Below are 27,728 nucleotides of genomic sequence, written 5' to 3'. Positions count from 1 at the left end.
AACCTAACTGCATGTCTTTGGACTGTGGGGGAAACCGGAGCACCCGGAGGAAATCCACACAGATATGGGGAGAACATGCAAACTCCGCACAGAAAGGCCCCCGTCGGCTGCTGGGCTCGAACCCAGAACCTTCTTGCTGCGAGATGACAGTGCTAACCACTACACCACCGTGCTGCCCAAAATGGAGTCATAATGACAAAGCGAAGGCAAGGATTAGTAAAATGAATGTTCAACAAAATCCAAACAAAAAGGCGTTCATTTATAAAAGGTTTTGAGAAGAAACATGTCAGTCACTATATTAGTGCAAGTGCATTGGCTAAGGACAGTCCATTAATTAACTTTCCAAAACTACAGCATCCTCCTGACTGTCCAGGGCAGGGCAGCAGGAAGTCACCTCATACTTTATTAACATGTTCCAGACTCTAGACCCTATTTGTATGGGATTAGATTCACTGGGAGAAAAGGAACAAAGAATGGACAACTTTCTCACAGATTGCATCACACATGGTCATGCAGTCAGGTTCATTTAACCTTATGACCCCTAGACTATCTGTTTTTTTTGTTGTTGTTTTTAGGACAGTCTAGGCTATCCAGATCTTCTGTCATTTAAAATAATTCCTTTATATACATGAAAAAAAAAAGATTACATCTTATGAAATTATTATGTTTTTACAAGCATCTCACCATAATATGCTGGCATTAGAGATACATTTTTGATAATTGTGTAGAAGAGATTGTCTGGAATCTGGTAATGTAAGAATCATGCTGGTGGAGCATCGTGGCTCAGGTGGATAAGGCGCCCTACCATAAATCCAGGGACCTGGGTTCGATTCTGACCCAAGGTCATTTCCTGATCTCTCTCCTGCCTCTGCACTGTCCTATCCAATAAAGGTGGAAAAAGCCCAAAAGAATCATGATGGTGGGATGGTTTATGACTTAGAAATTTTCAAAAATATGTGCTTAGAGTCTAACGGAAAAAAAGGTCATTGTTTTATTTGCTGTGATTTTAAAACTGGATTCCCAGACAACGCTTAATCAAAGAGAAGTGAGTAGTATCAGAAATGGTAAATTCTGCTGTTTAGGTTCATATGTGGTACGTAGTGAAGCGATATGGATTTCGTGACGCAGGGGAGTGAAAATAGGTGAAGAAATTAGTAAAGGTATTACTTTGCAGAAGTATGATCTGTTTTCATGATGTGATTATTTTGCGAGGGCGGCACGGTGGTGTAGTGGTTAGCGCTGTCGCCTCACAGCAAGAAGGTCCTGGGTTCGAGCCCCGGGGCCGGCGAGGGCCTTTCTGTGTGGAGTTTGCATGTTGTCCGTGTGGGTTTCCTCTGGGTGCTCCGGTTTCCCCCACAGTCCAAAGACATGCAGGTTAGGTTAACTGGTGACTCTAAATTGACCGTAGGTGTGAATGGTTGTCTGTGTCTATGTGTCAGCCCTGTGATGACCTGGCGACTTGTCCAGGGTGTACCCCGCCTTTCGCCCGTAGTCAGCTGGGATAGGCTCCAGCTTGCCTGCGACCCTGTAGAAGGATAAAGCGGCTAGAGATAATGAGATGAGGTTATTTTGTGATGTACAAATAGGACTAATATCATTACAAATCTCTGGTTCCACTCGATCTTGTGATATTACATTATATTACAGGCATTTAACAAACACACAACATACCCAGAGCAGCCCGGGGAGCAGTTGAGGGTTAGGTGTCACAGTCCGGGCCAGTCCATCCATGCCTTAGATTGTGGGACTTCCATGCCAGCTCCAGGCCAGCTCCAGGACAGGAATTCAGTCCTGCCTTGCTGAAGGCCATTTCCTGAAGCGGCACTCCCACACCTGCTACCACTCCTCTCCCATCAGCCAGGGCTTTTTAAGAACTGTTTGGAGCTACTCCATTTGCCAGACTGTCTCTTGTAGACTTTCCTTGCCTCACTACAGCTCTTTGGTATTGTGTCTTCTTGATTCCCCCTGCCTGAATTTCTCCTTGTTTTTCTGTCTAGTTTTTTGTCCCTGTTTTTGCCTGCCTGTTCTTTTGAGTTGTGTCTTTTGCTGCCTCTGCCTGGATTTTCCTTGTCCCTGTGTTCATCGGTTTTTGTGAAGATTTCTGTCTTATTTTTTGTCCTGGATCGTGTCTACCTGCTCCTGTGTTTTTGACCTCCTGGCCTGTTTTTTGACTACTGATTTTTGCCTGAGTCCTACTATACCTTTGCCTTTCTGCCATCTACTTCATTAAAGAAGTTTTCTCTTTACACTGCCTGTTTTCTGAGTCTGCTCTTGGGTCCTCACTTCACCTCAGCTAGCCACTCCTGACAGCACAGTCTGGCCAACATGGACCCAGCACATTTCTCCCAGCTCAGAGCAGCGGTGTAGAAACAGGGAGCTCTCCTTAGGACCCACCAACAGGACATCTAACAGGTGAATCAAAACCTTGTCGCCATCTCTGACACTCTCAATCTTCTTGCCACTCAGCTACAACAGCTTCAAGTAATGTCTGCTCCTATACAACCCCCTCCTGCTCCAGCCCTCTTCAGAGAGCCAAGACTTCCCACCCCACAGCCATATGACAGAGAACCAGGTACCTGCAGATTATTTTTCTCAGTGCTCGCTAACCCTTGAGCTTCAACCACTGGCCTTCCCTACAGAGCATTCCCGAGTGGCCTACACCATCACTCTCCTCGCTGGCAAAGCTAGGGAGTGGGGAACAGCTATGTCGGACGCCAATGCACCATGCTGCGCCAGCTTCAAGGATTTCACAGAGGAGATGAGGTGAACCTTTGCTCTCTGGCAGAGAGGCAGCAAGAGAAATCATGGGGCTGCGGCAGGGTGCTCGGTCCGCTTTTGACTATGTGATTGAGTTTTGCACTTTGGTCGTTTGAGTAGGGTGCGCACATCCAAAAACTCTTTGCAGGTGCCAGACAAAAATGTCAGACAATAAAAGAAAATAGGTCTGCACACTGCTGGATACGCTCCAAAAAATAAACTTTATTTAATTAAAACAAGCAACGTTTCGATCACCCTGGATCTTCATCAGGCATATGGGTAACAGGAAGAGGCTGTGGCCTATATCACATGACCCTACTCTACACCCACCCAAGCAAGGCACCCAAAGGTGCCAATCAATTAGACAGACAGGTGTCTTAACCTGTCATACAAAAGGCAAAACCAAAAAACATTTGCAAGTTTGAAAGATTAAAAAGATGTGAATATAGTACACCAACATATAAAATGCATATCACGTGAAAATCAATTACAAAAAAGGTTTTAAATCAAAATACATATTCATTCCCTAGGTGCAATGGTGTTCAAGGTATATATATATATATATAATTTTTTTTTTTTTTTTCCCGCTCCCTTGATGAACACCGCATCCATGTCAGGCAGGTCCTTTAGTGACTCCTGGAAAATAAACTCTTTGCTAAGGCCGAGAAATGTGACTTCCATAGAAATTCTGTCTCCTTCCTGGGTTTCATTATCTCCCCCGCACAGATTCAGATGGACCCCCTGAAACTCAAGGCAGTTGATGACTGGCCCACCCTGTCCTCTCAGCGAGAACTCCAGCGGTTTTTTGGGTTTGCAAATTTCTACAGGCAACTCATCAGGAATTTTAGTATGGTGGCTGGGCCCTGCACAGCTCTAACTTCCACCAAGATCCCTTTCAGCTGCGAGGAAGGGGCCAAGAAGGCATTCTCCGAGCTCAAACGAAGGTTCACGTCAGCACCTATACTCACCATTCCAGATCTGTCCTGGCAGTTTGTGGTTGAGGTCAATGCTTTGGAGTCAGGGGTGGGGGCCATATTGTCCCAAAAATCAGCTAGTGACAACAAGCTTCATCTTTGCTCCTTCTCTCATCGGCTTTTCCCATCTGAGAGAAACTGATGTTGGCAATAGGGAACTGTTGGCTGTTAAACTGGCCATGGAAGAATGGAGACATTGGAGGGGTCAGACCTTCCCTTCATCGTATGGACAGATCACAAGAACCTTGAATACCTCAGGACTGCCAAGCGCCTCAATTCTCGTCAGGTCCGATGGTCTCTCTCTTCTTTTCTCTCCAAGTTCACACTTTCCTTCACCCAGGCTCTAAGAATGGTAAGCCCGATGCCTTGTCCAGAATGTTTTCTCCCCTCCAGGAGGAATTGACCTCCCCTGAGACAATCCTTCCTCCATGGTGCCTGGTGGGGGCCGCTCTGTTAGAGGTGGAAACCCTGGTCCAGAAGGCCCATAAGCAGGACCCAGGGCCCAGTAATGCACCTCCTAACTATCTTTGTTTCTGTGCGGGCACAGATGTTGCAGTGGGGTCATGGCTCCAGAATGGCGTGCCACCCAGGAGCAGCCCAGACTCTAGCACTCATCCTACATTTTTGGTGGCCATCCATCAAGGAGGGCATCCAGAGGTTTGTGGTAGCTTATGACATCTGCACCAGGAACAAGACTGGCAACAGGCCCCCTGCTGGCCTGCTAAGACCCCTTCCTGTTCCCCACCGGCCCTGGTCACACAGCCCTGGATTTCGTCACAGGACTCCTCAATTCAGGTGGCAATACTTGTATCCTCACTGTTGTCGATCATTGTTCTAAAGCTGTTCATTTTATCCCTCTGCCCAAGCTTCCCACTGCCAAGGAGACCGCTGAATTGCTGATTCTCCATGTTTTCCATCTACACAGACTCCCCTCAGACATTGTATCAGACTGTGGACCCCAGTTATCTGCCCAATTTTGGAAGGCTTTCTGTAAACTCATCGGTGCTTCTCAAAGTTTGTCTTCAGGTTTTCACCCTCAGACCAATGGACAGACAGAACGGGCCAACCAGGAGCTGGAAGTGGCTCTCAGGTGCATGGTGTCCAAGGATGCTGCCTCCTGGAGCAAGACCCTTCCTTGGATAGAGTACGTTCACAACTCCTTACCCACCTCTGCTACAGGTCTTTCCCCCTTCCAGTGCTCTCTGGGTTACCAGCCACCACTCTTCCCCATCCAAGAAGTCATCACCGTGCCCTCTGCCCAGATGTGTGTGCTCTGCTGCAGGAGAACTTGGGCATTGACCAGGAAAAAGCTCCTACGTTCTGTCAAGATGTTTAAAGAGCAAGCTGAAAAACACCGCTTGGCAGCTCCCATCTATTGGGTGGGGCAGCAGGTAATGCTCTCCACTTGCCCCTCAAAACGGTCTCCTGCAAATTGACTCCCAGGTTCATAGGACCTTTCCCCATCTCCAAGGTAATTAATCCCTGCTTTGTAAGACTGTCTCTGCCCGTAACCATGTGCCATATTCACCCAACTTTCCATATCTCCCAAGTCAAACCCCTTGTCTCCAGTTCCCTCCTCCTCCCAGATTCATAGATGGTGGTGAGCAGAGGTGGAAAAACCCGGGTGCAGAAAGTAAAAACCCTGCCACATTTTTGCTCCAGCCAATTCAATGAACCAGCTGATCCTAATTACCACATCCCCTAAGCCAGGTTGATGAGCTAATTGGTGAAATCACCTGTGTTGAGAGCACAGGCAGAAGGAAAACCTAAGCAGGACTTTTACTTTGTCAATCCAGTTTTTCCACCTCTGGTGAGGTCTTCACAGTCAGGAGGTTGCTGACAGTACAATGCAGAGGACTCCAGTACCAAGTTGATTGGGAGGGGTATGGTTTTGAGGAGAGGAGCTGGGTTCCTGCCAGGTTCATCATGGATCCCACCCTCATCACGGACTCCATCGTGGGGGTACAGTCACAGTCCGGTCCAGTCCATCCATGCCTTAGATTGTGGGACTTCCAGGCCGGATCCAGGACAGGAATTCAGTCCGGCCTTGCTGAAGGCTATTTCCTGAAGTGGCACTCCCACACCTTCTACCACTCCTCTCCCATCAGCCAGGGCTTTTTAAGAACTGTTTGGAGCTACTCCATTTGCCAGACTGCCTCTTGTAGACTTTCCTTGCCTCGCTACAGCTTTTTGGTATTGTCTTCTTGATAACCCCCTGCCTGAATTTCTCCTTGTTTTTTGTCCGTTTTTGCCTGCCTGTTCTTTTGAGTTGTGTTTTTTTTGCTACCTCTGCCTGGATTTCCCTTGTCCCTGTGTTCATCAGTTTTTGTGAAGATTTTTCTGTCTTTTTTTTTTTTTTTGGTCCCTGATTGTGTCTACCTGCTCCTGTGTTTTTGACATCCTGGCCTTTTTTGGGGTTTTTTTGACTACCAATTTTTGCCTGAGCCCTACTATACCTTTTGCCTTTCTGCTATCTACTTCATTAAAGAAGTTTTCTCTTTACACTGCCTGTTTTCTGAGTCTGCTCTTGGGTCCTCACTTCACCTTAGCTCACCACTCCTGACCTTAGGTGCCTTGCTCAAGGGCACTTCAGCCATTCCTACTGGTTCAGAGACGCAAACTAGCAACCTTTTGGTCCCAATGCTGATTCTCTAACCATTAGGCCATGGCTTCCTCTGGTTACATCATGTGTTTTGTATCTATGCAGTGACAAGTTCAGTAGTAATTCAAACAAGAGTTTGAGGTTATGCAGAGCTGTATGCTGATTGTAACTTTTAGGTAAATTCAAAATATTTTTTTCGCTAACACTGCCACATTGACCAGCAATTAGCATCATTGGAAAGGTTGTACCATCTCATGCGATATGCAGTTCACATCACTGTGATAACTTCGTGAGCAATTTAACCAAGAAAAGGGGATGTGAATTTAGATGCAATTTGTCAGTTGAGTTCATTGAGACTCTAAAGTGCTGAACCCTGTCTTTTCAGATTATAAGTGTCTCCAAATTTCGCACGCTGTGCACCCTTTTCAGATGGGATCAGCTTCACTACATGATGTCTGTAATAGGTTTTACACATTTTTAGACAGACATGGATTATGACTCAACATCCACTCTACTCTGTTGCCCATGCTGCTTAAACTGCTACCAATAAACACACTGAGTATACAATTACATCCCACAAGTCAATCCCATCGTCATTCTTGAATAAACGTAATGAAAAATTAAAATGTTAGTACCTAAATACAACAAAGTCACATATATATACTGATCCCCTTATGCTGAGGTATGAATGTCTGTTTTACAGTCTGTTAAATATCCATCCATCCATTATCCATAAACACTTATCCTGTACAGGGTCGCGGGCAAGCTGGAGCCTATCCCAGCTGACTATGGGCGAGAGGTGGGGTACACCCTGGACAAGTTGCCAGGTCATCGCAGGGCTGACAGAGAGACACAACCATTCACTGTTCTGTTCTGTTCATTCCCATAACCGCATTGCGGTCATAGGGAGGCATGAGAGATGCTGACATAGTCACTCATCTCTCATGTCTTTTCTCTGGGCTTCTCACATTCACATCTATGGTCAATTAGCACACTGGCACAGTGGAAAATTAAGATGGCGGCCTGTGCACATGCTGCGGTTTCTCTCTCTCCCAACAAAATGATTTTTTTTAGTTTTTTGTCCTGTGAGTCGCAGTGTTTTTGTATGTCTTCATCTTGTCTACATGTCTTGAAGCGCATATACAGCCATGAGTTCCTGCTCAATGTCGGAAGAACCACATTTTTAGAGCTAAACTCTGAACACAGAACAGCTACGAGTCTGCAGTCTGCTCAGGAGGCTGGCACCATCACTGACCCCCACTCCTTCATCTCACCCACAGTGGAAGCACCACAAGCGGCTCAAGAGGAAGCAGAAGAGGGCTAAGCGCAGCGGTATCCAAGCTAGGCTAGCAGCTAGCCCACACAAGCCAGCCAGTCCCACCATGGTACTGGCTAATGTATGCTCTTTGGACAATAAGCTGGCGTACATACGCCTACTACGATCAACTCAGAAGACTGTGAGAGACTGTTGTGTTTTTGCATTTGCGGAAACATGGCTCAGCAACAACATCCTGGACCATGCCATTCAGCTCGAGCAGCTAACATGCTATCAAGCGGACAGAGCTCTCGTTCGTTGAAGGAGGTAAGACCCGCGGGGGGCTCTGGGTTTACATCAATGATGCCTGGTGTCACGATGCTGCTGTGGTCTGCAAACACTGCTTACCATTAGTGGAGTTTATGGTTATTAAGGGCCGACCATTCTATCTACCGAGAGAATTTACAGCCATTATAATCGTTGCTGTTTATATCCCTCCGAGTTCCAACAACAACAATAAGAGTGAAGCACTGAATGAACTGTATCAGCACATCAGTGAGCAGCAGACAGCCCACCCAGATGCTTTTCTCATCTTGGCTGGCGATTTCAACCATGCAGATCCAAAGAGTGTGTTTCCCAAGACATATCAACACATAGACTTTCCAATACGGGGAAACAACACACTGGACCAAGTCTACACCACCCTGAGAGAAGCTTACAAGGCCCTTCCCCTCCCCGACATCGGTGCCTCTGACCACATCACTGTTATGCTAATGCCAGCATACAGACTACTGGTCAAAGTCATCAAACCAGTTTGCAAGCAGGTACGAGTGTGGCCGGAAGGGTCTTCAGAGGCACTTCAGGACTGTTTTAACACCACAGATTGGAATGCGTTTAAAAAAGCTGCTACCTACAAGACCACCACAGATCTCCAGGAGTACACAGTTACTGTCTCTGCCTCCATCACCAAGTGTATTGATGATGTAACTGACCTCAAGACTATCACTGTTTGGGCCAATCAGAAGCCATGACTGACAGGAGAGGTCTATAGGCTTCTGAAGGCTAGGAACGCTGCCTTCACAGCAGGAGATCAGGTGGGCCTGAGGACAGCTAGAAACAACCTGTCCTGGGGCATCAGAAAGGCTAAGAGGCAGTACTCCAGGAGAATAGCTCACCACTTCAGCAACAGCAGAGATACATGGAGCCTGTGGCGGGGGATACAGACCATCACAGATTACAAGCCCCCCCCGCAGACCTGCGACAGCACCACCTGTATACTGAACAAGCTGAACGACTTCTTCGCTCGGTTTGAGGCATACAACAGCACGCCCGCACAGAAATCCTTTCCCCCTCCTGGCAACCAGGTGCTGACGCTGTCCTCGGTCAGTGTGAGAAGATCATTCAGCAGGATCAACGCTCAGAAAGCTCCTGGTCCTGACAACATACCTGGTCGTGTGCTGACAGACTGTGTGAGGGAACTCGCAGTTGTCTTCACAGACATCTTTAACATCTCATTGAGTCAGGCCATTGTCCCCACATGCTTCAAAGCCACCACCATCATCCCAGTCCCGAAGAAGGCGTCGCCCTCCTGTTTCAATGATTACTGTCCGGTGGCACACACCTCCATCCTTATGAAGTGCTTTGAACGGTTAGTCATGCAACACATCAAGTCTATCCTTCCCCCCTCCCTGGACCCCTTCCAATTTGCATATCCATCCAATCACTTGACCGATGATGCCATCTCCACTGCCCTCCACACAGCCCTCACACATTTAGACACAAAAGACTCTTATGTTAGAATGCTATTCATTGATTTCAGCTCGGCATTTAACACTATCATTCCCCCAACAGCTAATTTTCAAACTGGACAGGCTGGGGCTGAACACCTCACTGTGCTGTTAGGCTGTTAGACTTCCTGACCGGTAGACCACAGGCAGTATGGGTTGGCAGTAACACATCCAGCACCATCACACTGAACACGGGGGCCCCCGAAGGATGTGTGCTGAGCCCCCTTCTATTCACTCTGCTGACACACGACTGCACACTGTCGCACAGTTCTAACCTCTTCATCAAGTTTGCAGATGACATGACTGTGGTGGGTCTCATCAGCAACAACAATGAGACAAACTAAAGGAGCGAGGTGAGCTGTCTGGCCTTGTGGTGCAGACACAACAACCTCTCTCTGAATTTTGATAAAATGAAGGAGATTGTTGTGGGCTTCAGGAAAATGTGCACCTAGCATGCTCCTCTGACCATCAACGGTACTGCTGTGGAGAGGGTGAGCAGCACCAAGTTCCTGGGAGTGCACGTCTCAGAGGACCTGTCCTGGAGCAACAACACAGCATCACTGACCAGGAAGGCTCACCAGCACCTCTATTTCCTCTGCAAGCTGAGAAGAGCTAGAGTCCCAACTTCCATCATGTGCAAATTTTACAGAGGTGCCATCGAGAGCATCCTGACCAGCTGTATCACTGTGTGGTACAGCGCCTGCACCACGTCCTGCTGCAAGACCCTCCAGCACATTGTGAGAGCAGCTGAGAAGATCGTCAGCACCTCTTTCCCCTCCCTGCAAGACATACACAGCACCCGCCTCACTCGGAAAGCCCTTTGCATGGTATTTGATCCTACTTACCCACTACACAGCTTTTTCAGTCTGCTGCCATCAGGGAGGAGAGTGCGGAATCTCCAGGCTAGAACCAGCAGACTGAGGGACAGCTCCATCCACCAGGCTGTCAGGATGCTCAACTTTCTCTGCCCCCCCCCCCCCCCCCCCCTTTTGCCCCCTGCACACACAAACTTTAGATCCTGCATCCCTCCCCATCAGTACACAAACTCAGGATCCCGACACCCCCCCATCAATACCGGACTTTGCTGTCATCAAGAACTGGTTACGCACACATCACTTAGGCAGTTTATAAGCTCATCCAATTTGCACTACTATTTATAATTGCACTAGCCATACCCACAGACTTTAATCTGTTAGGTGCCTATGTCACTTTATTGTTCTGATGTCAATATCAGGGACCTTTATATTTTATATCTTTACAATTAGTGTGTATTAGTCGTATATTTTACGGTTAGTATTTATTTAATGTTGAATGTTTATTGCTGCACCATGGGTTTGAGAGTAACGCAATTTCAATCTTCTGTATGTCCTGTACATATTGCAGTATTGACAAAAAAGTAGACTTTGACTTTAGAGCCACCAATTAGCCTAACCTATATGTCTTTGGACTGTGGGGGAAAACGGAGCACCCAGAAGAAACCCATACAGACACAGGGAGAACATGCAAACTCCACACAGTAAGAAGGTTCTGGGCTTGAACCCAGAACCTTCTTGCTGTGAGGTGACAGTGCTAACCACTACACCACCTTCTGTAAAATATGGTATCACTAATTGAACTGTAACTGTTGTATTTTGGAAACATACCGGTGGCCCTGGAGAGCCTCGTTTCCCTGGACTTCCTGCTTTGCCCTGCAAAGACACACATGGCACACAACAGCACTGTGGTACAAAATACAATATTAGATTTGGTCAGTATCATACAGCACTATGTTGCTGGACTTACAACAAACCCTGTAGCTCCTTTCTGGCCTGGCTCACCCTTTTCTCCCTGTAAATAGCAAAGTAAATAGCTTTGTATTGAGGTACGACAAAAAAAAAAAGTGTGTAACTATGTGTGGGTGTGTTTGGTATGAGCAGTAGTATTAGTATTACCTTGATGCCCTCTGGTCCTGGCTCTCCAGGTGGTCCATCAGCTCCTCTTGGCCCCTGATATGAACAAAAAGGGAAAAAAACAAACAAACAACAAATGTAAGCTATGACAAGCTAGCTTCCACAGGCTAAAACCCAACATTCTGATTGGATTTGTTAGGTGATGTAATTAAACAAAGTCCATATCCGAAAGACATTTATAGTTTTATATGAAACAGCATAGATATCTCAAGCAAGTGTAAATTATTCAAGTTCAAATAAATCTCTATAATGTAAGGAATAAAAATAAAGAAGCTTTACACTTACCTTCCCAAAGTTTATTATTTTGTTACAAAATCACATCCTGAAGGTTTTCAATCTTCCAGTTGCAACAATTTTACAACATTTACATACTGTTATTGATTGATTGATTGATTGATTGATTGATTGATTGATTGATCAATCACATCATACCGTTTATCTGTTTATACAAGCCCGATTCCAAAAAAGTTGGGACAAAGTACAAATTGTAAATAAAAACGGAATGCAATGATGTGGAAGTTTCAAAATTCCATCTTTTATTCAGAATAGAACATAGATGACATATCAAATGTTTAAACTGAGAAAATGCATCATTTAAAGAGAAAAATTAGGAGATTTTAAATTTCATGACAACAACACATCTCAAAAAAGTTGGGACAAGGCCATGTTTACCACTGTGAGACATCCCCTTTTCTCTTTACAACAGTCTGTAAACGTCTGGGGACTGAGGAGACAAGTTGCTCAAGTTTAGGGATAGGAATGTTAACCCATTCTTGTCTAATGTAGGATTCTAGTTGCTCAACTGTCTTAGGTCTTTTTTGTCGTCTCTTCCGTTTTATGATGCGCCAAATGTTTTCTAAAGGTGAAAGATCTGGACTGCAGGCTGGCCAGTTCAGTACCCGGACCCTTCTTCTACGCAGCCATGATGCTGTAATTGATGCAGTATGTGGTTTGGCATTGTCATGTTGGAAAATGCAAGGTCTTCCCTGAAAGAGACGTCGTCTGGATGGGAGCATATGTTGCTCTAGAACCTGGATATACCTTTCAGCATTGATGGTGTCTTTCCAGATGTGTAAGCTGCCCATGCCACACGCACTAATGCAACCCCATACCATCAGAGATGCAGGCTTCTGAACTGAGTGCTGATAACAACTTGGGTCGTCCTTCTCCTCTTTAGTCCGAATGACACGGCGTCCCTGATTTCCATAAAGAACTTCACATTTTGATTCGTCTGACCACAGAACAGTTTTCCACTTTGCCACAGTCCATTTTAAATGAGCCTTGGCCCAGAGAAGACGTCTGCGCTTCTGGATCATGTTTAGATACGGCTTCTTCTTTAAACTATAGAGTTTTAGCTGGCAACGGCGGATGGCACGGTGAATTGTGTTCACAGATAATGTTCTCTGGAAATATTCCTGAGCCCATTTTGTGATTTCCAATACAGAAGCATGCCTGTATGTGATGCAGTGCTGTCTAAAGGCCTCTGCATGCTCTTGCGACAAGGCTTTCGCAGACAGCTTTTCGCAGACAGTTGTAATTTATCGTTGAGCGGGGAGTAATAGGCGTGTGCGATGTTATTCACCAGCACAACGCAAGGGGGTGCGAAGTCGCTAGGAGTAGTTGGTGGGTGTGGTTAGTGGAGTGTTTATCCTCCGGTTACTTATAATGACTAGAATTTTTTTTTTTTATAATGACTAGAACTGGAGTCGTATAGATGTCCGTACTTCCTCAATCAACCGCTCTTCATGCTGCTCCATCTTCGCTCGTGTTTTTAAAAATGGCGGTCGTGAAAACAAACCAAACCGGGAAAGTAGGGAAGTGGAAGTGCATGTACAGCGGATGTAGAGTGGACCAATCAGAGCCCTCTTGTCTGCGACGCTGTCTGCGAGGCTTCTGCGGTGGTCACAATTTTTGGGAGGTGCACACAGAGTGTCTGCGAAGGTGGGGACTGTCTGCGACGCTATCTGCGAGGACTGGGTTGTCAGCCTAAATTGGCCTTAAGGGCCCGAAGCTATGCTTTGCATCACAGTTTTGTTCTTTTGAGCAGGTATGAACACATTAGTCAAACAAAAGCAACCACGCTGAGACCCAAATCAAGATGCAGCCTTGTTACACTATCAAGGGAAGTCAAAGGGGTTCACTGATTCAGTATTGGAAAACCAAATCCCAAAATCAAGTCCAGAAAGGCTATTCATACCTAAAACTGAGCTCATACACCAATTTCTCATGGCACACACCACAACACATAACATAACTGACCTTATTCACAGTGTAATCAGATTGAGCTCCATACACTGACGAAGATCTCACAATTAAACAAACTGAGCATTAAATGTGCAGAGAAAAAAAAGAAAAAAAAATAGATTACATCTTGAACCACAATGGGTTCTTCAATTTGTCCCATTGGGGGAACCCTGGCAAGTTCTATGCAGATCCCAATTATCAAGGTGTTTCACTATTACAGACAGTTCCATATCGGATACTTTCAGGAAGATTAGAACCCTAAGTGACCAAAAAGAACCAAATATGCTTCATTAACACTTAAAGCCAAACAAAACCCAAAAATAAACTCCTTTATACTGACAGATAATATCCATACAAGATATGTTCGAGTGTTCACTTGTTCATATTTGTACCTGTATACTGTATACAGATTTTGTTCCTGGGCACTAACATCTTACTTTCTCCGAGGTTCAAATATCACACTCTGAGTACAAACTGTGATGTCACCTACACCCTCCATGACTTATCGAGGCTAGTGGAACTTGTGCATCTTCTAAATTGTTGTAAACAACCCTAAAGATGCTGAGTGTCAAGCGTTTGGGTGTAAAAATAAACTTGATCATTGATCATTTTATGTGACATGCTTTTGCTTGTTTTTAATTCACTGAGAAAAGGGATCTTTTTAGACGGCAAGAATTGCATTGCTATGGCAATGAGATTGTTTAGTAGTATCTATGCCAATACTGCGTTTGCGTTATCTAGCTGAGTGAGATTCAGACTTCATGAAAGTGAAGTCTGTTGATTGACGGATTTTGTTGCCAGCAAAAATCACATGGTTACGGAAGATTTCTGATTAGATTTTTAGAATTAGAAGCCTTTATTTGCCACATATTCATCACAGCACAGTGAAGTTCTTTCTCTATATTCAACCTGTCTGAAACAGTAAACACAGAGAGAGAGAGAGAGAGAGAGAGAGAGAGAAGTGGAGCCTGGGGATTTTTTTTTTTTTAGAATTAGAAGCCTTTATTTGATGGCTCTGTGTAATGAAGGTAAACGGCATACTAGTGTGCCGTTAATGTCACAGGCGGATATCCGGTTTCAGTGCAAATGGCTGCGGCCAGGTAAGCCTATTTTTAGCAATATCATAACTTTTAAAATGGATAAATTGTTGTTACAAAGTTTTATTTTTAATTTAAACGTGTGGAGAGCACATTAGGACACTTGCTGTGGTCAGCAAACAGTGTTTATTTTTTGGTTTTGTTTGACTTTAACCAGTCTGTGTTGTGGTTATCCAGGACTGGGATTCCCAATCCTCAATCTAGCACAAGCCTAATGAAGGTATTAATAGAGAATTCTCTGGAAATTGTACCAATTTTCCATCAAGGTCAATGTGACTGTATTGTCATAGTAGCTGTAAGATTGTGTGTGTTCTCGTGCATAGCTGTCCTGAGCTTTATGACCCTTTCACACCCTGGTAAACGTGCATAATCGCGAGAACAGACTCTTTTGTTTTCTCTGTACCTTCTAGTTTCGCTGAAACCACCTTCCTGGTTCCTCTTGTTCTAGGGGGTGTATGGTCTGCTCTTTCATGTATAACAAAAACGACTCCTTATCTGGCGAGTTTCACCTTGTCTTGTCACGCAAGCTTCTGATGTATATAAACCCTGCTTTTTCTATGTATCACTGAGCAGTGCATGAATAAACCAGATTGATTTCATTCGTGTGGTTTGTTTTGGCCCTGCTCCAGAGCGCTCTTATGTCGACGCATCTGAACTAGGACAGACGCAGGTTCTAACAATTTGGTGACCCCGACGTGATACTCTCAATCAGGTAAGACATGTTTAATTGACTACCTGGTTGGCAGTAGTTTCGATTTTGTTTTCCCTGGTTCGAGTCCAGGAAGAGCGCGCTATACAAATTTACGACACATTTCCGTCTGTTCCTCTTCAGATCCGTCTGTTGTCATTGTACGATGGGAAACTCGTTCCCTAAACCTGCGCCAGGGGAAACCCCGGCCGAGTGGATGACTAGGTGCGGTTTCGCTTATTATGTTTCTCCTTGGCTCGATAATTTGGCAGGTTGGACCGAGGCCAACCCTCAAATTCCTTCATATCCTCGTCAAGGTACTTTCGATCCTGGTTATCTTGCATCGGCCTATCGCATGATTTATGAGGGATTAGGGGACCCCGGCTGGGATCGCCCGTATATGCGGGATGGATATGCCAAATGGTATGATATGAAGAAGATTTGGGATAATTTTAAACAGGCTTATACTCCCCGTTCAGTCCTGAAATCCATCCCGAAGCCTCGGGCTGCACCCGTCACCAAGGAAACGGAGGAGGCGGCGCTAGGAAAATCCAAATCTCATTCTGCTCCTCCAGCCTCGTTAGATAGTAAACCTCCACCTTATAGTAAGGCTGGAAAAATTACTGGTAAATCGCCGTCAGCTGCAAAAACGATTCCTAAAATATATCTCGTAATTGTCAGCTTACGGGAGCTGATTACCGGTTTATTCTGCAAAATAAATTAGGAGGCGCATATGATGAGACAGCCCTGTTAGAAAACGTTCAGGTTCTCGCCCCCGTCAATGATCAAGCTGAAAATATTAAGGAAGAGTATGAAGGGGATGACGGTCGCCCGCGTCGGCGCACCGTGACTACCTTCTTTTGGAAAGACACGCCGGACGCGCTGCAGCAGCTTCGCGAGCAGTTGACGCGATACCTGCTCGCCTTAAAACAAGCAAATAGAGACCTGTCACAGGTCACTAACTGCAAACAGGAGCGTACTGAGCTGACGTCGGCTTTCTGGAAGCGCTTTGGGGAAGTTTGGCAACACTTGGGAGGTCTTGAACTCAATTTGGCAAACCCGAACCCAATGTTCTTGTCCACCTTTTTGTCTAATTGTCGCCCCGAAATACAGAGCGTATTAAAACATCACTGGAGTGACCGGAATAATCTGGTCCTCCGTCAGGCCGGGGAGCGGGTACGCACGCTGGAGAGCGATGGTCTTTTAGACTGTAAAACGAATAAAGCATGTTTATCCGTCGTGCCGGGCGGACGAGCGGAGGGACGACAGGAGAGGGGTCGCCGAACGGGACCGCGCGGCGGGGGAGGGAGGAGAAATGGAAAGTGCCACTATTGTGGAAAAGAGGGACATTGGATAAGAGAGTGCCATGCGAGACAGCGTGATGAACGGGAACGTGAAAAACCTGCCATTCACGCTGCCCCGAGCCCTTCTGGGCAGAGGGATTTTTCCCGCCCATAGGGCTGCCCTCAGAGCGATGAAACCCCGACCGTTGTTATGTTAAATCTTTCATTCAGCTCCCCCCTTAACGAAGATCTTCCCACTATTGTTTTATGCCTGGCAGGGACTGAATATCCTTTTTTACTCGACACCGGGGCTACCATGTCCTCAGTGGGGAGGGAATATGCGGGTCCTTTATCTACACGGTCTGTAAGCTCTGTGGGAATAGAAGGGGTTCCTTTCCATTCCAGTTGCACGCCCCCCCTTTCTGTTACTTGTGCCCTTGATCCTCTACTAACGTTTTCTCACTCTTTTGTTTGCATGCCTGAATGCCCTTTCAATCTGCTAGGACGGGACCTCATGAGCCTTTTGGGGCTTTCTATTTCCTTCAGTGGTTCGCACATGCGTGTGGATATACCTGACGACGCTCCATCGGATGCCCAAGCTCTCACTTCCCTTTCCCTTCCTCATAATCTTCTTAATGCTGCTTGTGCCGCTACCTACCTCACACCCTCTCTTTCTGACCTTCCAGATTCTCTTTGGGCGGAACATAAGGACGAGGTGGGCTTTGTTAACTGTACCCCTTACGAGGCGGTCATTAAACACTCTTCGCCAGTATATGTAAAACAGTACCCCCTTTCCCCAGCTAAACTGTCTGGCATTGATGATGTTCTGTGTTCTCTCCTAGAGCAAGGTGTGGTCGTTCCCTGTGTTAGCCCTTATAACACCCCAGTGAATCCGGTGCAGAAGCCCAACGGCACGTGGCGTTTCACCCAGGACTTGCGTAAGATTAATGAGTTAATTATCCCAGTCGCCCCATTAGTTCCAGACGTTCCCTCTCTTATGGCCTCGATTCCGTGTGAACATGCTTTTTTCTCTGTAATTGATCTCTGTTCTGCCTTTTTCAGCGTCCCTGTGGGCCACGACACGCAGCCCCTGTTCGCTTTTACGCATAGGGGTAAGCAGTACACCTGGACCAGGTTACCTCAAGGGTATGTTGATTCTCCTGCGGTTTTTACAGCCGTAGTGAGGGACGCCTTGGCCGATTTGTGCCTCCCCTCGGGCTCCTCCGTGCTCCAGTATGCGGATGATCTTCTGGTAACGGCGGAGGATAAGGACATTTGCGCTACAGCTACACTCGCTCTCCTCTCTCTTCTGGCGCAAGAAGGTTTCAAGGTCTCACGAACTAAGCTTCAGTTCTGCCTCCCCACTGTTCGATATCTGGGTCACGATCTCTCCCAGGGCTCCCGCAGGCTCAGCCCCGAGCGTGTGCAGGTCATCCTAGACACTCAGGTGCCTGCCACCAAACACGCCCTCATGGCTTTTCTGGGACTTATCAATTACTGCCGCCAGTGGATTCCTGACTGTTCCACCTATGACAAGTGTCTGCGCTCTGCAATTCTGCACTCGGACCCTTTGACTCAGCCCTTGGTATGGTCTGACGAGATGTTGTCGGCCTTCAGGGCCCTGAAGCAGGCTTTATGCTCGGCTCCTGCTCTCGGACTTCCGAATTACCGTTTGCCGTTTCATTTATATGTGTGCAACCAGCAGGGAACTGCGTCTGGGGTTTTGGCGCAGGAGCACGGGGGGGGTATGCGGCCTTGTGCGTTCCTCTCTAAAACTCTCGATTCTGTGGCTCAGGGTCTCCCTGCTTGCCTCAGGGCGGTGGCTGCATGTGCTGTCATGGTCACGGACGCTGAACGGCTGGTCTTATCTCACCCGCTCGTTCTCCACACCTCACATGATGTAGTGCACGTTTTAAAGAACCTCAGTACCCAGCATTTATCTGCGCAGCGTCGCTCTGGATACGAGTCTATTCTTTTGGCCACCGAAAACCTTACTGTTAAGCCCTCCTCCTCCTTTGATTCTCTCGCACACGCTCTTCAGCGCCTCCTCAATTCACAGGATGATTTTCTTCCTTCTGAAACACACGACTGCATTTCTAGCATTCTTTTCGAGACAAGTATCCGCCCCGACTTACGTTCCACCCCGTTACTTTCAGGTGATTCACTGTTCGTGGATGGCTCGTGTTCACGCCCCTCTGACGGCGTTTTTGTGTGTGGTTATTCTGTGTGCCGCCTTCCTGATGAAACTGTTGAAGCTTTTTCTCTTCCTTTCTCCTCGGCTCAGGCTGCCGAACTATACGCTCTAACCCGTGCATGTGTTATTGCTCAGGACACAGACGTCACTATCTACACTGACTCACGTTACGCTTTCGGCGTTGCTCACGACTTTGGTCGGATTTGGGCTTCGCGTGGGTTCACCACTGCAGACGGTAAGCCCATTTCTCATTCTTCGCTTGTTACTGATCTTATTACAGCGTGTCTTCTCCCGCGCTCTTTAGCCATTGTTAAGACTCGTGCTCATTGTATTGGGGACTCTTTTGAGATCAGGGGAAACTCTCTCGCCGATCGCATTGCCAAAGCCGCGGCTGCCTCCGGTGTTTTTCCGCCTTCGCTTACTCTCTCCCTGGTCTCATCCAGCCGTATGATTAGTGCCGTTCTTCCGGACATTGACTTGATCTCCCTCCAGGCCTCCGCTTCGGCCTCAGACAACCATTTCTGGGACTCATGCGGCGCGCAGCCGTCTGACGGCGTTCGGATCGATGCTCAGGGCCGCCTTTGTTTGCCTAGACATTGTACTCCATTTCTCGTCCGCGAGTTTCATGGTCCCACTCACCGCGGCCGAAGAGGGGTAGTGGAGGATCTATCCAAAACATTTTGTATTGACAAAATACACACTGATGTACATCACATTCTGGACAGGTGTTTAACGTGCGCACAGAATAATCCATCTAAACCAGGCGCGGTACATCAGCACATTCCTTTACCAGACACGCCGTTCCAAGAATGGCAGATTGACTTTACTCACATGCCAAAGCAGGGCCCCTTTAAGTATCTTTTGGTCATGGTCGACAAATTTTCACGATGGGTGGAGGCTTTCCCCTGTGGGAAAGAAGACGCTCGCACGGCGGTAAACAAATTGACGCAAGAAATCATTCCGCGTTATGGTCTCCCGGTAGGGATAGACTCTGACAAAGGTACGCCGTTCACCTCTAAGGTGACACAAGAACTGTGTAAAGACCTAAAGATCCATTGGCGTTTCCACATCCCGTACCATCCACAATCCTCCGGCATTGTGGAGCGCGCAAACAGAACAATCAAGGGTAAGCTGCGTAAAGCCATGCAAGAAGCTGGTACTAAAAATTGGGTACAAGTTTTGCCTTTAGTTCTCGCTGACATGCGAATGACCGCTCAAGTGGCCCTCGACAACCTGTCTCCGTATGAGCTCGTGATGGGCCGGCCTTTTCCTACACCCTGGCGCAGAGGTATGCAGGCTATAGGAACGAGTGATCTTGATGTACATCTCAGTGAGTACGCCGTGGGTCTCATGCGGGTGTTGGATGAGTACTGGACGAGACTAAATTCCAAAAAGCCTCCCATTCCTGAGGCACCCACTCACCCCTTTGAGGTAGGGGATAAAGTGTTGGTAAAGAAATTCGCTAAATTAGGCACTCCTTTGGAGGAACCACCCTACAGTGAACCCACGGATGTGCTCGCTGTAACTCGAACGGCTGTACTAACTGACCTTTTTCCACAGTGGATTCATGCCAGTCGAATAAAGAAGGCTCCAATGTAATAGAAATCTATATTGTTGATGCTTAACAGGTTTTTGTGTTTCAGAAAGTTGCTGTGACAATAGCTGACGGCCTTTTCAGGGATCCCCTTTCCAGCATCCGGAGTGATCCGGTTTCGGCTGATCTACAAAGAGGGGATGGTCGGTGCGTCCCGCAGACTTCTGGGCTAAAGAATCTGAAAGACACGTGAGCCTGGGATACCTTCAACTATCTACATCCTGTGGACACAGAAAGAACAAAGTCAGTGACCAGTATGACTTTCCTTCTGGTATTGGTCTTAGCGCTTGGAGCAGGGAATCCCGCTCAAGCCAGCCACGAGGACAACGTTTTTTGGCAATTTGCCAATTGGACTGCTAAACAACATACTAATGAATCATGTTATGTCTGTCAATACGTTAGAGTCTAAACTGTAGTTATACTCTGTAAACAAAGTATAAAAGAGGGGATTGTAAGATTGTGTGTGTTCTCGTGCATAGCTGTCCTGAGCTTTATGACCCTTTCACACCCTGGTAAACGTGCATAATCGCGAGAACAGACTCTTTTGTTTTCTCTGTACCTTCTAGTTTCGCTGAAACCACCTTCCTGGTTCCTCTTGTTCTAGGGGGTGTATGGTCTGCTCTTTCATGTATAACAAAAACGACTCCTTATCTGGCGAGTTTCACCTTGTCTTGTCACGCAAGCTTCTGATGTATATAAACCCTGCTTTTTCTATGTATCACTGAGCAGTGCATGAATAAACCAGATTGATTTCATTCGTGTGGTTTGTTTTGGCCCTGCTCCAGAGCGCTCTTATGTCGACGCATCTGAACTAGGACAGACGCAGGTTCTAACAGTAGCAAATCTACGTAAAATTGCAAGGAGCCACCACAGTTCATAACTACTACAAAAATCTACTGGGAAAACAGATCCCCCCCCCCAAAAAAAAAAACCAACAACAACAACAACAACAACAAGATGGCCCACACTTGAATTTAATTAATTTGCGTTAGACTCTAGTCTAAGAATTGGAAATAAACAGGAAAAGAAGTCATGCTGCAACATCATGGTGAAACAATGAAACAATCCAAACATCTGTGTCTATGTGGTAAGTGCTACCATGTGTATGTTGTAAGTATATAATAGCATATGGGAAAATACACACACACACACACACACACACACACACACACACACACACACACACACACACACGAAAAGCTTCCTGTACAATCTGATATAAGATAACTAATGGCGTTATAAACTGGGGAAGCGAGACAGACAGACCCAAATGCTGCCGGCAGTAGCATGGCATCCTCGGCTGGCTCCCACATGTTGCGGCATACTTTACTCACTCGTGTAGAAGACTGGTATCCCAAACTTTACTTTCCATTGAAGCCACAGAAAAACAGATTTGATATACGACTCCATCCAGAATATAATGTCAATCGGCACTTGACCTGAGGGGTCACTTTAAACTGCATCCAAAAAATTCAAGCCCAAAGCACACAAACATATGCACACACACACACCAAATTGTTTATAAGAGCATTAGCCACTCAACAGTTCTGGCTTATTGATCCTGACATCATTTTCACTGAGGGATTTATGATGTAAAAAGTTGATGGTTTGAACTCATTATGATCCTTTATTTCCACAATCCACAAGAAACAGATGGAGGACACCAAGATGGAAGAACCTCAGTAGCAAATTATGCAAAACCTTGTGCAAGATGAAAGACAGTAAAACAGCCACCACATGGGTTCTGCAAAAATCACGAGTCCTTTACAGTGAGCATGATTTGCAGATCCCTGAATTACCTGCAAAAAGAGTTCCTCTAAGGTTCCCAGAACCAGCTTAATTCCTCAAAACACCTAGAAAAATGTTACTCTGATATCGCAGCCAGTTTCATCCCTACAGGCAATAATAGAGAATGAAACTCAAGGGCGCTAAAAAAAGAAATCTGAATTAGTAGCTTACCCTCCTTCCTTTTGTCCCAGGAACACCCTGAGCACCCCTCGGACCTGTCAGACCCTAAGCAGAGGGATGCAGAAAAAGAGAATGATGATTTTACCTCAAATCACACCATCAAGTTTGCCTGAAATCTGCACTGACCTAACTGATTAATTGCCTCACAATTGACTATGTCCCTCGCAATTATATAATATTTGTGAATATGTTAGCAGAACTTACAGGTGGGCCTTGTGGACCAACATCTCCAGGACTTCCTGGCAAGCCTGGATAGCCCTTAAGCACAGGGAAATAACATAAGTCACCAATAACTCAGTATAGTTCTAAGAAGGCAAAGCGGATATGAAGTTAAATTATATGCCACAATATCCAATATACATAGTATCATTTCATGGACAAACCCCATAATCAGTCTAAACATCAATTTTGGTTTGTTAAAGCAATTATTAGTGTTCTTACCATTGAACCCTTTTCTCCTGGGGGGCCCAAAGGCCCTGCTGGACCACGATCTCCCTGTGGAAAAAAAAAGCAAAATTATGAACCGATATGCACTTTTAATTCACTCTGAGGGATGGCACGGTGGCATTGTGGTTAGCACTGTCGCCTCACAGCAAGAAGGTTTTGGGTTCGAGCCCAGTGGCCGACAGGGGCCTTTCTGTGTGGAGTTTGCATGTTCTTACCGTGTCTGCGTGGGTTTCTTCCGGGTGCTCCAGTTTCCCCCAAAGACATGCAGGTTAGGTTAATTGGTGGCTCTAAATTGACCGTAGGTGTGAATGTGAGTGTGAATGGTTGTTTGTCTCTATGTGTCAGCCCTGCGATGACCTGGTGATTTGTCCAGGGTGTACCCCACCTCTTGCCCATAGTCAGCTGGGATAGGCTCCAGCTTGCCCGCAACCCTACACAGGATAAGCGGTTACACATAATGGGCGGATTCTGAGATGAATTATGGTGGGATGAATTTCTCCAAACAAGTTGAGTTGAAAAGTAGACTGACTTTCAGATTTTTCAAGTGTAGGCCATAAAAAGAATTTTCCCTCACACCCAAATTATTTTTGTTTCGTGGACCAAAAGCTACTGAATTTGAATCACAGACTTCCAATTTTATTAGTTTAATAGAACAATTAATGAATTTAGGGCCACGTGGTCCTAAATACTCTGCTATTTTCTTGCTTCACCGTGACGCAATCCAAGATACTACATCATGCATCACATGGTGGGCTTTCCCCGTTCGCACAAGGCATTGTGGGATACAAATTTGAAACAGGAGAGAAAAATAGAGGACGCGAATGAAACATGAAAGACTGACTACAGTAATGAAAAGCGAGAAGAAAAGACGTTATGTTGCGAAGGAAAGGAAACGCAGGACCAAACTAATAAATATCGGCGGTCAGCGAGCACCTCGGTGTGATCAGCTGTTCGTTTAGCGACAGAATGATGTAATTGTCAGTGCACGGTCAAGGTAAACCTGTAGATGACAGTAATGCAACACTGGATGCCAGCTGCCATAAAACCAGTGCCGTGCACAGATAGACACGAGGTGGTGCTCAAGCACCTGCCCCTCTGCCCTCTGTCCAAAAAAGTGCCCTTTTGAATTTTTTTTTTTTACAGTTTACTGAGGCCAATGTCGACATGATCTTTTAGAAAAGCCGCGGCATTAAAAGCGTGTGAAAATAATGTCCCGATGTGTGCCCCCTCCGCACACACACCGGACCTCTGTCTCTCTTTCTCTGTCACGTGAACAAGCGTGCAGTGCATTCAATGTGAGGTTGCAGCAGCATAGCGTCCTGGAAGCCACGGCCTTGTCGTAGCGCAGACAACACATCGGGCAGTCAGTCAGCTCTTCCCCTGCCCCACCAGCCAGGTGACACATGAATCGAGTGAAAATGTATTGTTTGCCCTCTAAGCCCAAGCTGTAATTATTTTGTCATGAAGTAGCCCGTCGCATACAGAAACAACTGCACATAAGTATTATATTATTTGCTAGACCATTTTCAGATTTAGGAAAACAAAAATGTATTTTTCTATTTTGTTCAACTAGAGATTCCTGGCAAAGTCAAAAAGCCTTGATGTAATAAATTAACATTAAGTGGTTGTTTTACACCTTTAAAAACTAAAACGGGTCAGTGGCGACCCGAACACAAAAGGAGGGTTAAATCTCAGACTTTTATAATAAGGTGTTCCACATGCGCAAAAAAGTGCCCTTTTTTCCCCCCAGAGCACTTGCCCCCCAAAATGTCTGTGCACGCCACTGCATAAAACCCAAGAGAAGAAGAAGAAGACGCAGAAAGGTAAACTTGCACATGTGCACACCGGACTTCCCAAGCGATTTCATGCACATTATTTGCTAGGGAATCCCCTCAAATTAAATAACTTCCCAGCCACAGAATGGCCTGATATTTTGTAAGATATTGCAGAAATAAGCATATATATCACAATGACCAAATTTCAGATGGAACTAAATTTCACCGGTTTTATGAAATCAAAAGGCCGTCTACTTTTAAGATTTCGGTTATCTATAAAAATTCCTTTTCTAACCCTCAGGCAGTCTGTTAATTGGGCAAACTATGATTATGTGGCTTCTGATCAATTTTCTAACATCAGTTGATATACAAGGATGTCATTTGGATGACCCATTTCTTAACAATGCACTACAAACACTAGGCACAAAGCAGTGGATAGAATGCCACCCTGGTTGGAATGCCAGTCCACACATTTGCAAACTCATTCACACCTAGGGACAATTTCCAGTTATCAGTGAGTCTCATCATCATAGTCACTGCCGAACCCGATCCGGGCTTGAGGCGAACCATGTTTGGTTGACTTGGCCAGAATTGCAGCAGGAGGGTGGCCAGTTCCTTTCTGTGCACACACACACACACACACACACACACACACACACACACACACACTTACACCTATGGGCAATTTAGAGTAGCCAGTTAACCTAACTGTATGTCTTTGGACTGTGGGGGAAACCGGAGCACCTGGAGGAAACCCACGCAGACACGGGGAGAACATGCAAACTCCACACAGAAAGGCCCTCGCCAGCCACTGGGCTCGAACCCAGAACCTTCTTGCTGTGAATCTACCAGCATGATATTGGACAGCAGGAGGAAAGCAAAGGCTCAGAGAATCTCAGAACTCAACCAAGGACAATGGAAGCGTGAGGATACAGGTCATATTTTAGGGCTACTACCCAGAATTAACAATCTGTTTCAGTGAAGACTGTCATCTGACTCTGATCTGAAACTGTTTGAGGATTGGCTGATTCACTTTTAAGTACAGTTTGTGTTGTTGACTGAAGTTCCTCCAGGCACAAGCATCATCTAAATCCCATAAGATTCACAGTCACAAGACTTCCTGATGGCTCATCTCTATTCATCAAGCCCTTAGCATGTGAAATAATGAAAAGAAGAAAGCCACTTTACTTTTTCCCCGGGTGGGCCAGCCACTCCTGGAATTCCTGGAAGTCCTTCTTCTCCCTGTAAACACCCAGATGAAGGACGCAAAAAGAGAAGTTAAATACAAATTGGGAAAGACACCAGCATATATGCAAGACCATCAAAGAAAAAACAAAACAACACTAGATGGAGACTGTGACAAAAGTCACAGTAATTTGCACTAGTTGACCTTTGTCAACTGAAGGTCAAGGTGAAGGTCATTTTGCTGAACAAAATAAAAAGAAATGATTCTCATCTCATTATGATGATTAATAATAATAATAATAATAATAATAGAGTTCAATTTATATAGCGTCTTTCACAAACCCAAGGATGCTTTACACAGGAGTTACCAAAAAAAAAAAAAAGCCACACTAGGAAGAGTAGTGTGAGGTAAAGAGAAAAGTTTTCAAGTTAGCTTTGAAGGAAGAGAGAGTGGAACAGTCACAAAGCGATTGTGGTAACGAGTTCCAAAGTTTAGGAGCAGCAACACTGAATGATCTGCCACCCATAGATGCCAGTTTAAAATGTGGAACAGTCAGAAGTCCACAGACAGAAGATCTGAGGGAGCAGGAGGGACAGGACAAATGAATTAGCTCACAGAGATAGAAAGGGGCGAAACCATGAAGAGCTTTATAAGTTAAAAGCAAGATTTTGTATTTGATCCGAGAAATAATTGGCAACCAATGCAGTTGCTGTAAAACAGGAGTGATGTGAGCAGTGCGCTTGGTGAGTGTGAGGACTCTTGCTGCTGAGTTTTGGATGTACTGCAGGCGATTGAGCAATGTGGCATGGAGGCCATAAAAGAGAGAATTGCAGTAGTCAAGACGAGAAAAAATAAACGCATTGACCAACATTTTAGCATCAGTTTCCAAGAGAAAAGGGCGGAGACGTGCAATATTGCGGAGGTGAAAGAAAGCATTCTTAGTAATTAGTTTAAGATGGGGTTCAAACGTAAGGGTGGAGTCAAAGAGAACTCCAAGGTTTTTTATAACTTGGGAAGGATGAATAGACACACCATCAACATCAATAGTAAAACTGGAGAAGTTCAGAACCTGTCTTTTGGTACCTACTAATAGAACCTCCGTTTTGCTAGCATTAAGTTTAAGGCAGTTCTTATGCAGCCATTGCTTAAGGTCAGTGATGCAAGTCCTTAGCAGCTGAACAGAGGCTATGGAAGGGGTGATAGTGATGTAGATTTGAATGTCATCAGCATAACAATGAAAGTTAAGGCCATGGTTATGAATAATCTGGCCTATAGGTGAAACATATAATATAAAAAGAAGGGGACCAAGGACAGAACCCTGAGGCACACCTTGAGCAACAGTAGCAGTGGATGATTTATGAACACCAATAGAGATAAACTGTTGCCTGTTTGCTAGATATGACTGAAACCAGGCTAAAGCTAAGCCAGTAATACCAGAACAAGATAGTCTGGAAATGAGTATCTCTTGATGTACAGTGTCAAAGGCAGCTGTGAGGTCCAAGAGAACAAGGACATTGAGATGACCAGCATCAGTTGAGAGCAGGAGGTCATTAACAACTCTTAAGAGAGCAGATTCAGTGCTGTGCAGATTGCGGAAGCCTGACTGAAAGGGTTCATAGAGATCATTACGAGCAAGGAAACCCATACGAAAAAGAACAGTAAAGAACTTATAAGAATTTATCACTGTCTTAGTAGTAAACCCTTATAAATATAAGGATAAATCCTTATAAAGATTTATAAATAAATATATATGCCATGTATGATTTACTCCTGAAAGTGGCCCATTTTGCATTTTCCTCATACAAATTTTTTATGAAAATCTAGTATGTATGAAGTGAACATTGTGCATGGTTTTTACAGATAATGTGTATGATGAATTACACCGTCTTTGTATGCTTCATGTAATGTTTGTAGTTTTAAATTATATT

General features: G+C 45.5%; 1 protein-coding gene across 1 annotated transcript in view; it reads right to left on the bottom strand.

Annotated features, from left to right (window-relative positions):
• Positions 1 to 27,728, bottom strand: part of LOC132896734 (collagen alpha-1(XXIV) chain) — a 286,940-nt gene that overhangs the window by 49,650 nt on the left and 209,562 nt on the right. Inside the window, exons 25-31 of the mRNA XM_060937767.1 lie at positions 25,803 to 25,856; positions 22,834 to 22,887; positions 22,597 to 22,650; positions 22,384 to 22,437; positions 11,307 to 11,360; positions 11,158 to 11,202; positions 11,019 to 11,063 (exon numbers count right to left, since the gene is read on the bottom strand). Coding sequence (XP_060793750.1) covers positions 11,019 to 11,063; positions 11,158 to 11,202; positions 11,307 to 11,360; positions 22,384 to 22,437; positions 22,597 to 22,650; positions 22,834 to 22,887; positions 25,803 to 25,856 — 360 coding nt within the window. The remainder of the gene's footprint in view (positions 1 to 11,018; positions 11,064 to 11,157; positions 11,203 to 11,306; positions 11,361 to 22,383; positions 22,438 to 22,596; positions 22,651 to 22,833; positions 22,888 to 25,802; positions 25,857 to 27,728) is intronic.

Source organism: Neoarius graeffei, chromosome 13 (genome assembly GCF_027579695.1).
Source record: "Neoarius graeffei isolate fNeoGra1 chromosome 13, fNeoGra1.pri, whole genome shotgun sequence".
Taxonomy (NCBI): domain Eukaryota; kingdom Metazoa; phylum Chordata; class Actinopteri; order Siluriformes; family Ariidae; genus Neoarius; species Neoarius graeffei.
This window is presented reverse-complemented; position numbering and strand designations above follow the sequence as displayed.